Source organism: Macrotis lagotis, chromosome 4, assembly GCF_037893015.1.
Source record: "Macrotis lagotis isolate mMagLag1 chromosome 4, bilby.v1.9.chrom.fasta, whole genome shotgun sequence".
Classification (NCBI taxonomy): Eukaryota; Metazoa; Chordata; class Mammalia; order Peramelemorphia; family Peramelidae; genus Macrotis; species Macrotis lagotis.
This window is the reverse complement of record NC_133661.1, coordinates 196,690,446-196,703,698: the sequence shown is the minus strand read 5'-3', so window position 1 is coordinate 196,703,698 and position 13,253 is coordinate 196,690,446. Positions and strand designations below refer to the sequence as shown.

Below are 13,253 nucleotides of genomic sequence, written 5' to 3'. Positions count from 1 at the left end.
CCCAGGTTCTTCAATTCCTGATGTAAATCCGTTTGTCCAGTTGTATTTTTCATAAAAGGAGATGTTACTTTAGGTCTAGGAATATGTTTGTAAATGTTGAAAAACTGATACCCCCCCCCCAAAAAAAGTCAGGACATACTTTTAAAAGTTGAATATAAATTTTAAAACATTTTCAAAGACAATTAAACAAAATAGTAATTGGTTTGATTTATAGGTTTGTCAATTTTCAAAATGCGAAAGCTCACTCACACACTGGAAATTTAACACCTGGCTTCCGCACAACCCTGCTTCAGATCCTATAAATAAATTCTTGTTATTTAACTTTACTATTGTTTGATAATACTCTATAAATTCATGCTATTCAGCTTTGCTATTGCTCAGTAATCCTATTTTTCACCTCTTCCAAATTTTTTTAGCTTATCCCGCCCCCTTCCTCAAATATTGTCTTCTAACCTCTCCAGAACCTACTAGCCTACTAATTTTCTTTTTTAATTTAATTATTTCTACCAGTGGTAACTACCATTTATTTTCCCATTCAGGTATGAAATATTTAACTCTTCATACTCTGATTTCAACTAGATTGGATATGAGATTAAGTCAGTTATTTGACCTGTTGAATCCTTTTCCAGATCTTACCCTCTAATCATAGTGGCCATTCAAGGTATTGTCCTGAACCCTCTTCTCATATTCCTTTATATTACCTTCCCTTTGTGATCTCAACAGCCTCCTATAGTTTCTAGTTTGGTTTCTTTGTATGTTTCATATTTTTAAAAATTTCTTTTTCATTTATTTAAGACAATGGGGTTAAGTGACTTGCCCAAGGCCACACAGCTAGGCAATTAAGTATCTGAGGCCACATTTAAACTCAGGTCCTCCTGACTTCAGGGCTAGTGCTCTATCCACTGTGCAACCTAGCTGCCCTCTCCTATGGTTTCAATGATAATTTCTATATTAATGATCCTTAAATCATTAAACAGTAACTTTTCTCCTGATCTTTGGTCTTCCATTTACAACTTTCATGATACTTAGAAAGATTCTGTGGTCATTTCCTTAAAACCAATAAATATCATCTTGGATTCTTTTTAAGGTTGTGTGCCTTTGCTTGGAATGCTCACTACAACCTCTCCTCCTTGCTTTTGCCCAATTCTAATAGTCTCCATCCAAAATCCAGCTCCATTCCTTCCCTCCTCTCTCTATACACACACATGCCTGTAACCCCCAGAAGTTCTAGTGAAAAGAGCACTGGACATGGAGTCAGAGGACATGGGTTCAAATTCTAGCTCTCTGACTTAAGTAGCACAGAAATCACATTAATCTACTGAACTTTAATTTCAGTATCTTAATTTGAGGGCATTGGAGCAACTGATTCTTGAAGTCCCATCTAGATATTATACCTATGATCTTATGCCCAATTCTAAAATTTGGATGCCTTTCTGGTATTTTGATGAACATGCTCAGGTCATTGAACCTGCTTTGGGTTGTATTGGGTTCCTCATCTAGAATGCCTTCTTGCTCCATTTAATTATCCTAAACTTCTCATTTTTTATGACCCCACTCTAGTCCCATTTCTCCAAGAAGGCAGTTTGCCATGAAATGAATGGAATTGGGAGACCTGGGTTCAGCCCCTAATTTTATCACTTAGTCCTTGTGTGAACTCGAACAAGTTACTCTGATTCTCATTTCTTTATAAAAGTATGCAATTGGACTAGATTGCCTCCAACATATCTAGCTCTAAATCTATGTCCTTATGAAAAGCCTCTCCCTTTTCAATTCTCTCAGCCTATTGCAACTCTTCTTTCATCTTTTATGCCAGGAGGACAGTTATTTAGGGCCTAGTATGTACTGGGCATTAGACAATACAGCATTACCTGTTACAAAAAAACTCTAGGGTTGTTATGAGAATCAATCAAATGAGACAATGTAAGCAACAAGTTTTGTAAGCCTTGACATTTCTGTGGATTGATATTCCCGTATTAGGAAAGGTATCTGCAGGTCTCAGTCCTTTTAAGCCTTAGGGTAAATGATGCAAACTTCATATAACTATGTGCTTTTATAGGAAGTTATTCAATAAATACTCAAGACAATTTTAGATCACAGCAAATACTGGTCAAATGAATGAGTAAAGGGTCAGGGGTCAACTCTGAAGGAAGCTAGAATAAGGAATTTGATTTCAGACTGGAATTTTGAAACTAAAATCAAAGGTAAAACTTTAGAAGCTCTTGGCGGGGTGGCTAGGTGGTGTAGTGGATAAAGCACTGGCCCTGGAGTCAGGAGTACCTGGGTTCAAATCTGGTCTCAGACACTTAATAATTACCTAGCTGTGTGGCCTTGGGCAAGCCACTTAACCCTGTTTGCCTTACAAAAAAAAAATAGAAGCTCTTGGCTCATGTGGTTTTAGCAGAATCTCAGATATGTGGAATTGTGCTGACCTTGAGAGCTAATCCCTAGGGAATTAGTAGGTCCCTAAACCTAAACTGTCTCAGGAATACATTTTCACTCACCTTTAACACTTCTGGGGATTCCAAAATGACTTCTTCCTGAGCCACAAGTGCTTTGGATGCATGAGATTTCCCTGAAAGCTGTAGTTTTACATAAATGCATAATGAGCTTTCTGAGATGCATAAATATCCTGTACAAGGCTAATGGGCTTATTAATACTTATCAAGGGAGGGGAAGTGGGCAGAGGAGTATTGGAGATCCTGAATAGGAATCATGGTGGTAAATAACTCCATTTTGTTCTAGCAAGCCCGACAAAATCTCTTTCCTTATTTCTGGGCCTCTCAGTTTGTGCCAGTCAAGTTAGATAGAACCTTAAATTTGAACCTCATATCCATCCTAAGTTTGAACCTGAACCTCAGATTCATTCTAAGTCACTCAGAGTTGGATTTGACCTTCTCAGAGCAAGGAAATCCTAGATAGGCTTATTCTGGTTTAATCCATGAAAGATTTTCTGGTCATTTATTTAAACCTAATGTGTGTACCATTGTCATCGCCATGTTCTATAAATCCATTATATTGAAGTGAAATGGGGAAATTGGGAATCCTTTGGGAATCAGGTATCATTAGGGAAGCTAAAATTCCCTTGTGAAATTGTCATATATCATAACCATAGCTATAACTCCCTAAATATGGCACAAGAGATACCCCTCAGTGCTTTTTTTTTGGGGGGGGGTGGAATGATGGAATGGACATATCCCATAAAGAAAAGAAGACCTATTCTGAATAGAGGCAGATCTTTTCCCTCATCTCATCTAGAAATGAAATATTAGGTAGTTTCCTTTTTATACTGACCTTGGGATCTAGTTATCAAAGATAATTACTTCTTTACACTTAACATAAAAGAAATCTTATTAAGAAATGTGGGCTGGGGTGGTTGGTGTGGAGGTAACCAGTTTATAGTAAATAGATAATTGCTTTTGAGGAAGGGAATGAAAAAGTGCTTGAAATTCATTGTCAAACCCCCACTGTCCTCAAATATTTTAGGGATGGAACTTAGGGATTCCTTTCATTGTTTATGGGACCATGCAGTCTAATACTCGCCCAGCATGGCCAGAATAAAATTAAAATATAACTGGGAAGTATTAAACAAGATAAAAATACAATAAAATATTACAACTTATGGTTTCCTAAATCAACATGTGACCATTTCTATTTGAGTATGATACCATTTTCTCTAGTCAAATTGAATATACTTATAACTGTCATTAGATCTTTGGATTTCCCCACCCTGCTTAATTGTCCTTGGGTAATTCTTCATCTGAGACAGAGCCCATATCACCCTATTATGTCCCCCTATTATGTTGGGAAGGCCTATGTTCAATGCACACATATATACACACGTGCATTCATATAATCTCATATCATTTTACAAAGGGAAAATTGAGGTTCTGAGAAACAAAATGACTTAAATACATAGGGTCAAGCAGATGATTAAGTTATCAGAAGCAAGGTATGAAGAAAGGATTTTGACTCCAAGACTAAGACTCTCTCCACTATGTTGCCTCATAATCTAAGCAAAGGGAAGGAAATAATTGCCCTTTTTCAGGTGTGTGGAGCCTTTCTGGTCTCTGCTTGATGCCTTTCATCAAGGTTGCTGCTATGGGGACATTAGTAACCCTATGGGACTTAGTTGTGTCTAGGCCTACCTGATTCTGAAGTGTTCTTATACCATGGGTCAAAGCCTCATTGACCTTTTCCTGTGAAGAGAGAAGGAAGGTGAGTGCCTCCAGCTGTCCATATAACCCTATGCTCATTTGAGTTTTTTCTATTTCTCCCTATTAATACTTCTTTGGAATTTGGCCTGTGGACTAATATAGCCCTTTTACAGGATTACAATTTAGCATTGAAAGGGGGTTTAACAACTATCTGAATTTGACCAATATCACCCCAAAAGGAACCCCCTCTTTAGTGTATCTAATGAATCAAGGGATCAGCAAATGAAGGCTCATGGGGCAAATCTGAAATAAGGTTTTTTACACAGTCAAATGTAAAACCATTCTTAGTTCACAGGTCATATAAAATCAGGTGGCAAGTTGGATTTTGGCCTGTGTTTTAGGATGCTTTTCCTTAGATCAAACCCATTTATTTTCTCCTTATCTCCCCCATCCCCCCCATCCCCTACTATTTTGCCTTTTAGGGCCAAATCAAAATAAATTTCTTTTCTCTTCAGGAGGACTGCCCTTCAAATACTTAAAACCAGTCATTTCCAAGTTGCTTCATTCTTTTTTTTTTATGTTCCCAGAGCCAAGCATAAAGTTTTGACACATGGTAGGTATTGATAAATGTTTCCTTCAATTGACCATTAAATGATATTAATAGTCAGAATTTTAAACTATCCCAGTTATTTTTTTTCTTTATAGCAGTTTGTACCTGAGTTCTGTAAATTAAAAAATATATATTTTGAAAACTTTCAATTTAGTTGTTTTCCTTTGTAATCCTATTTCTATGCATTATTCTATGCATTTTATATTCTGAGGAATCTATAGATTTTACTTGACTGCCTAAGACAAAAAAAAAAAAAAGAGAAACCTTGATCTAGCCTCTGGATACTTTTTCTACCTATTAAATGGATTTATTACATTATAAGGAGCAGCTAGGTGGTTCAATGGATTGAGGATTGGGCCTTGGAGTCAGGAGGACAGGAGTTTGACTCCAACTTCAGATACTTGACACTATGACCTGGGGGGCAAGCCATTTAAACCCAATAGTCTCACATCTAGGGCCATCTCCAGACATCTTGATTCATATCTGATCACTGGACCCAGATGGCTCTGGAGGAGAAAATGAGACTGGTAACTTTAGCACAGCCCCCTCACTCAAATCCAATTCATGGTATCACCTCCCTGAAGTCATGGTCTTCTTTGAGAATAGACAGACATTCAAAGGATATGAATAGACAGTTTTCAAATGAAGAAATTAAAGCTATATATATATAATCATATGAAAAAATGTTCCAAATCATTCTTGGTTATAGAGAAATGCAAACAACCAAACAGGGATCAATAAGGGCAAGAAAAAGAACATCCTTGGATTCTCCAAACTTTTCCATTGCTCCCACCTACCACCAAACATAGCTTGCAAAAATTATCTCCATTAACAAGAATGAAATATATCTTTTATGTATTTCTTTTTCCTTAATCCTAACTCCTCATACTAAAAATGACTAAATTGTAAACATGTTTGGCACAAATGTGTGTATACAATATTAACCTGACTGAGGGAGGGTGGAAAGGGAGAATGGAAGGAAATTTTTTAACTTAAAAAATATACATATACATATAGATTAATGTTGGAAAACTTTCATAATGTGTATTTGGGAAAAAATAGATACCATGTGGATTAACTATGTGAAGTCTCACCATACCCTATAGCTCTTACAGCATTTCCAGCATTAAATAATTTCAAAAGCAAATGCACCTCCCCCCCCTTTTCCTCTCTTTATGCCTTCAAAAACTGATTTCCTCTCTATTAAATGTTCTTAATATAGGACCCATGAGAAGGGAGAAGAACCTTTGGGAATGACTGGGGAGTGTTTTAATAGAATTAGGATGAAGGCCTCCTGTAGCTTCTTTGCCAGCCACCCTTACCAGTTTTGATGTCTCCTGTTCCAGTTCTTTCAAATCCTGCTCCTTTTCAGATAAGGAATTTTCTAGCTCTTTCCTCTCTCGTTCTTCTGCTAAGGATTCTAGCTGAGCTAGCTCACTTTCCAATCTATATAATAGCACAAGAAAATGAAATGAGGAATGAGAATAGCCTCGTTTCAGTGTTAGACTGGGAAGACTTGTAATGACAACTAAACAGGGATCAATAAGAGGCAGGAAAAAGAACACCCCTGAATTCTCCAAACTCTTCCATTATTCCCACCTACCACCAAACACAACTTGCAAAACTTATCTGTTAACATGAACACACAAACATTTAAAACATGAAACATTTAAAACATTCACTTTCTCAGGGATCAAGTTACAGAGAGATTATTGGACCTCTAAATTTGAACAATCTGGGCTGCAATAGAACTTCATAAAGCTACTACTGGATGTCTGTTCCAAGTCTGACACCAATATGGTGAGCCTTTGGGAAAGCCTGTCAGGCTGCCTAAGGAGTGATGAATCTGAACTGGAAGCAGATTGAGTCAAAAGTTCTTTTGTCAATTGATAGTGGAAATGGGTCTATGGGTGGCCACTGCATTTCTAGCTTGGGAAAGTGTAAGACCTAGTTTTAGGAGGAAATAAAGAAGGAGGAAGGGCTTTATAGTTTGACCATTTGGGGAACAGGCAGGGAGGCTGCCTCTATATTCTATTCTATCTGTTGATAGGAGCATTACCTTTAATCACTTTCAACCTCAAATACTCACCTCCTGTTCTCAATTTCTTCTTTTTGAATTTTTAATAGAAGAGACTGATTTGCCTCATCTATTCTATGCAGATCCTTTTCAAGATCCATGTTTAGACTGTTTAGATTCTTCTTGGACTGTTCCAAACGTATGATTTCCATCCTTTTGGAGGACCTGTAGACTCATTCAGAAAAATTGATAAGGAACAGATAACCAGAGAACAATACTAGATGACAGGGTCATCTTTTTTTTTTTTTTTTAGGTTTTTGCAAAGCATTGGGGTTAAGTGGCTTGCCCAATGCCACACAGCTAGGTAATTATTAAGTGTCCAAGGCTGGATTTGAACTTAGGTGCTCCTGCAGGATTCCAGGGTCAGTGCTGCTCTACCCACTGCGCCACTTAACCACTTAACCGCCCCCCCCAGAAAGAATTTCTAAGAGTCATAATATCTATTTATTTCCTTTGGGGATTACTCAAACCAATATCCCTTTTGATATCTTGAAAAAAGGAAGATTTCCTATTTTTACCCTTTAATCTCTATAGTCTCTTATAACCAAGGTAGCCAGGGAGATAGTTCCTGAATCTTCTCCAAATTATTTCAGGGCAGAAAAATCTTGTTTTGTCCCTATAAAAGACTACCTCCTCCCTTTTTAAGTCTGATAAGGGTAAATTAAGGGTATATAAAGATTCAAACTAAAGGCAGGATTTGTTTTCTTGTGGGTTTTTTTCCAATTTCAGGGAGAATGATTTTCACTTCTCTAGATTTTGTGCTTTTTTTTCCCCAGCTAAGTGGAAGAAATTTGTATTGTGCTATTGTTATGGGGTGAATCTCTTCCTGAGCAAAGATTATCTTTAAATATAATAGGGACAGGGGGCAGCTAGGTGGCACAGTGGATAGAGCATTGGAGTCATCCTGGAGTCAGGAGGACCTGAGTTCAAATCCACATCAGGCACTCAATTGCCTAGCTGTGTGACCTTGGTTGGGCAAGTCACTCTAACAGGGATGGTATTTGATGGTATTTGAGGACTATTTGTCCCTGAAAGATATCATTTAACCTAAGAGTCATTCCTCAAATTTTTTAAAATGCATGAATCTTAGGAGTAATTCCACTAAACTCTGGAGTTATTAAAAGCTGAGAGTGAGTTAGTTTAGTAGTTTTCTCCCCTCAAAACCATCTGGGAACTGTGCTCTGACAGCACATCACTGAATGAATGAGTTTTAAGAGGAGAGAAGGGAGAGAGGGAATGGGTAATTCTGTAGTTTGAAGGAATCAAGATAAGGTGTCTGGGTGGGGCCTTGCAGTGGTTCTGGCAAGCATTAGAATGCTAGATCATCACAGTGAGAGTAGGAGAGGAGTGCACTCACTCATTATTCAAAGGGATTTGCTCCTCTTCTTCCATTATTGATTCCTAAATACAGATATATGGTACATTAGTGAATTGGAGAAACAGATCACATCCTAGTCTAGGAATACAACAGATATGGAAAACTAGTTATCACTTCCCATATTTCCCTCTTATCCCCAGATCTAGGCCTTCTGCTTCCTAGCTTCACTCTCCCTCAAATTGTTTCTTTTTTCCCTCTGCCTTTTTTGCTTTTGTGACTCAATTTATCCATTAAAAGGTTATAGTTTGGGTAGGGGCTAGGGATCCACCATCAAGCAGGTACATTGACTTGTCAATAAACAAAACATTACAATATAAGATATAGTCATTAATTACATAAATAATACATTCCCATGAAAATAAAAAAATAAAGATGGAGCAGAGGTAATTAAAGAAATTCCTAGGTTCTAGTTTCCTGTAGACCCAGTCTCATTGTTTTAAAAGACCCTATTCATGGGTGTTCATGACTTTAAAAGATCATATAAACACTTTTATTTTGTCTTCCTCCTAAGCCAATAGTAAGCATGAGTAAAACATTTTACTCTATTTCTGACCAAGTTTCAAAGAAATCAAGAAAATAGTTCTTAACCATTAAGTGGAAAAAAGTCTGGTCCTCTTGCTTTTTCCTTCCTCAATCCAAATGAATATTTGTCCTCTCACCACCCCAGAACAATGTCCCAAGAATCACTTCTGTCTCCCAACTGAAGATTGTCTTCAGAATCACTTCTCCCGACTCAAATCTCCCAACTGAAGATCAAGTGTCAAAGAGTCATTTCCTGTCAATTCAATCTTCCAAATGAAGTTCAAGGCTGCTGGAATCAAACAAACTCCCTGAAGAAGTTCAAGACTGCCAGAGTCAAAAGAACCCTCTGTTGTTTGATGTAGCCTAGGAGAAGCTGAGCCTTTGTTATGTCATACGGAGTCAACTGGACAGGGCAACGGCATAGAAAGTGGTAGGTAGAGGAAGTAGCTCATCATCTCTATGAGTGTTTTCTGTAACACGGATTAGTTCATCTTTTGTAATCATTCCATTGGTTCAAACCATTGACTTCCCTTTGCACAGAGAACTAACTTTTTTTTAAATTAAAGACTTTATTTTGTTTTACAATTTCCCCCCAATCTTACTTCCACCCCCCACATAAAGCAATTTGTCAGTCTTTACATTGTTTCCATGTTGTACATTGAGCCAAATTGAGTGTGATGTGAGAGAAATCATATCCTTAAGGAAGAAACATAAAGTATAAGAGATAACCAGATCAGACAATGAGATAACAGTTTTTTCCCTAAATTAAAGGGAATAGTCCTTGAACTTTGTTCAAACTTCACGGTTCTTTATCTGGATACAGATGGTATTCTCCATTGCAGACAGCCCCAAATTGTCCCTGATTGTTGTACTGATGAAATGTGTGTGTTCATCAAGGTTGATCATTGCCCCCACGTTTCTGTTAGGGTGTACAGTGTTTTTCTGGTTCTCATCTCACTCATCATCAGTTCATGCAAATCCCTCCAGGCTTCCCTGAATTCCCATCCCTCCTGGTTTCTAATAGTACAGTAGTGTTCCATGGCATATGTATACCACAGTTTGCTAAGCCATTCCCCAATTGAAGGACATTTACTTGATTTCCAATTCTTTGCCACCACAAACAGGGCTGCTATGAATATTTTTGTACAAGTGGTGTTTTTACCCTTTTTCGTCATCTCTTCAGGGTATAGACCCAGTAGTAGTAGTAGGAGTATTGCTGGATCAAAGAGTATGCACATTTTTGTAGCCCTTTGGGGGTAGAGTACTAACTCTGTGGAAGATCCTTCCACCAACACAGATCATCGACTGTTCTGTGACTTATAATTTTGAAGAGTTTCCTGGGGACACTGGAAGGTCAGGTGATCAATGTGTCCAGAAATTGGGTGACTTGTTAAGTGACAGACACAGTAATTATCAGTGCTAGGATTTAAATCTTGCATCTTCCTCTTTTGAGGCGAGCTTTCTATCTACCATGTTTGCATTGCTTCTCTGGGGCTGCTGCTGATGGTATGAATATATTATATTTGTATATTAGGGTGCCTCAAAAATCTTACTCTTGTTTTAAGTTATTAAAGCTTTGGGACACCTTCTAAAATGCACTTTACCAAGGACTTTCCCCTATAGTCCTTGGATTCCCTTTGAAAAGATAATTTGTGCCTGGGTGTATTCCTCCACTAGCATGCATTATAATCCCTTCATGGTTTGTTAGTAGCCATAAGTAAAAATTATTATCAGCTGGTAGCCACCTTCCTGACACCCTCCTTTTGGGTTTAGTGAGATTGATCCTTGCATAACAGGCACATTTTGTTATTGGAAATCTTGTTCATCTTCAGAATAACAAGCTCTCCCCCAAACCCTCTGATGCTTCCTTCAACTTTGGAGGGGATCCTAGATTCCTTTTCTTAATGTTTTATTTTTTCCAATTATATACAAAGAGTTTTCAACATTCATCATTTTGTAAGATTATGAGTTATACATTTTTCTACCTACCTCCCTTCCCCCCCATCTAGGTTATACATGTTCAATCTTGTTCAACATATTTTCATATTAGTCATGTTGTGAAAGAAGAATCAGAACTAAAAGAAAAAAAAAAACTTGGAAAAAGAAAAAAAAGTTTTAAAGTGAAAATAGTATCCTTTGCTCTGCATTCAGACTTCATAGTTTTTCCTCAGGATGTGGATGGCATTTTCCATCATAGTTCTTTTAGAATTTTCCTTGATCACTGAGCTTCTGAGAGGAGCTAAGGGACCCTAGAATCTTGAAAGTAGTACAAGAAGAAAGAAATCTCAGGTTAAATTAAAAAAACAAACAACTTCTGATCCGTGTGTGTGTGTGTGTGTGTGTGTGTGTGTGTGTGTGTGTGTGTATACTTTATTGGACTTCAAAGGGAGGGAGATATCCCAGGCTATATTTTGGGCTTTATACTTTTTCCTCTCATCATCTTATTTGGTGAGTTTTAATGTTATGGAATTTGATAGGGATTCATTAGGATTATTAGGAAGAAAATGTAATGTCATCTTTGTGCTAGGATCTAGGCTGTCTGTGTGTGTGTGTGTGTGTGCCTATGTGTGTATACACCAGCTAATATATTTGGACATGAACTTTTAATATATAACCTGAATTTATTAAGGTCTTTCTGACTCTTTAATCATGATTTTCTGTTGCTTTTGACTGAAATTATACATATAAAAATAATTTTTTCCTGAAGACCATTAGGCCATGTAATCACATGTAATCATATCCATATATATATATATATATATATATATATATGCAACCAACTCTTGACTAATCATGTATTGTATGTATTGAGGGGAGTAGATTTAGAAAATATTTTTAAAAACCACCATTATACCATTTAGTAGATATTCTGAAAAATGTCTAGTGATGAGGTTACAACTTTTTTGGGGGGGAAGGGTTTTATAAGGGGAGAAATGTAGCATAAATATTCTGGGAAGATCCCATTCGGATGGGACTTTGGGTCTTCCAACTTTGTGTTCACTTTTTGCATTGTAGGTCATGGAACAATGAAGTGCCATACTTTACTGAAACCATTGTAGAGGTAGCATGTTACAGTGGAAATACTTTGCTTTCCCCTTCTATCTGTATGACATTGGTGTGAGTCACTTAAAATTTATGGGATCTAGTTATCTGTAAAATAGTAGAGGTAGTGGTGGGATGGGAACTGGATTAGCTGCCTCTGAAGCAATCTATATCTAAATCTATTAAACTATAATAATATAACTCATGAAATCATAAAGGAACTGATATCATCTTTTATTATGTTTAATTCTTTTTTAGTCCATTTGCTAGCTACATAAGTAAATATTTTTGTTGGTCTGAGGAAAAAATGCATATATTTATTTTTTAGAGTTTTTAGAGGAGAGAGGAGAAAGTTGAACCCTTATCCATGGATCATTTTATTTATGTATTTAAACTACTTGGCTGGAACCTGGACAATCTACAGAAAGATTCCATAGAAACCCTCTGTGTTGTAGGTCCCTATTAATAAGGACCATCCTGAATTGATTTGTGGACCAATGTGACTTCTTAACATACTGTAGTTTCTAACAAACTATTTGTAAAATTAATGGCCTCTGATGACCCCCATTACCATCTTCCTCCTTCCTGAGAGAAGGTATTTCACTGTTTTATGAAGCTGTACACAGAAGAGTAATTAAGTAACAATTCAGGCCAATGGCCTCTCCTAGGAATTAATGATAGGGAGAGTTCATTAACCCCAGGCTGGTTATAGCTTCTTCAGGAAATGCCCTGGACCAAGGTTATTGTGACTATTAATGTATTACATAGAAGCTTTAACTCAGATGAAAAAAAAATTGGGATCTCCTTCTCAGGGAGCCTTTCTCCTTGCTGGTCTCCCAAAAGAAAAACTGGTAGCTGGGGATTTTTCTGAGGATTTTAAAGCAATTGCCGATGGGATATTTCTAAAAGTGGGGGGAAATGAGGCTACATTTTGACAAAACTATGGCATGCCAAGTTGTATGATGAAACTTTATAGCTATTCTTGAAGTCTCATTTCTAGTTGGCAATGGATGATAAGAGTGTTACAGGAAGATTATATTTCTATCTCCCTTGGTTTCAAACATACAGATAAGTCTGATTCATAATAACTCAGATTGCCATAGCATTTCATAGCATAAGGGCTTTCAAGTGCATGATGTCATTTGAGCATCACAATAACTTTGCATGGTAGGTCCTGGTCCAGTCATATTATCATGTAGGGAGCATGAGTAAATACCGTCTCACAGAGCCTATCAGGCAGCAGTAACTTAGTCTTAGAAAGTTGTTGGAGGATATTGCAAGGTCACAGCTGGCTTAGGTACACAACCAATAGGGCTTAGAGGTGCACATGAACCCCTTGAATTCCTAGTTGTTGTCAACTCTCTATCCATTATACCACAGTGACTGATGATATATCCATACATCATCTATAGCTCTATCTATATTTGAATTTTGATGTTTATTTTTGGAGGCAAACAGTGTGAAATAACA

At 37.2% G+C, this 13,253-nt stretch overlaps 1 protein-coding gene and 1 long non-coding RNA gene across 11 annotated transcripts in view; one reads left to right on the top strand and one right to left on the bottom strand.

Moving 5' to 3' along the window:
• The window catches only part of LOC141522010 (uncharacterized), a 354,724-nt gene that overhangs the window by 34,175 nt on the left and 307,296 nt on the right, over positions 1-13,253 (top strand). The window contains exon 1 of one of the 6 annotated variants that reach the window (XR_012478109.1): positions 9,134-9,171. The exons of the other annotated variants lie outside the window; for them this stretch is intronic. This is a non-coding gene — a long non-coding RNA (uncharacterized LOC141522010). Of the gene's footprint in view, positions 1-9,133; positions 9,172-13,253 lie in introns of those variants that run through there. 6 annotated transcript variants of the gene reach the window in all.
• TMCO5A (transmembrane and coiled-coil domains 5A) overlaps positions 1-13,253 on the bottom strand; it is a 40,518-nt gene that overhangs the window by 24,006 nt on the left and 3,259 nt on the right. For 3 of the 5 annotated variants that reach the window (XR_012478105.1, XM_074235072.1, XM_074235069.1), the window contains exons 3-7: positions 8,199-8,242; positions 6,854-7,006; positions 6,087-6,210; positions 4,146-4,196; positions 2,502-2,579 (exon numbers count right to left, since the gene is read on the bottom strand). Coding sequence is in view for 4 of the 5 variants with exons in the window: in XM_074235072.1 (XP_074091173.1) it covers positions 2,502-2,579; positions 4,146-4,196; positions 6,087-6,210; positions 6,854-7,006; positions 8,199-8,242 (450 nt within the window). In the remaining variant the exon portion in view is untranslated. Of the gene's footprint in view, positions 1-2,501; positions 2,580-4,145; positions 4,197-6,086; positions 6,211-6,853; positions 7,007-8,198; positions 8,243-8,807; positions 9,101-13,253 lie in introns of those variants that run through there. The other 2 variants (XM_074235070.1, XM_074235071.1) reach the window with 2 other exon arrangements.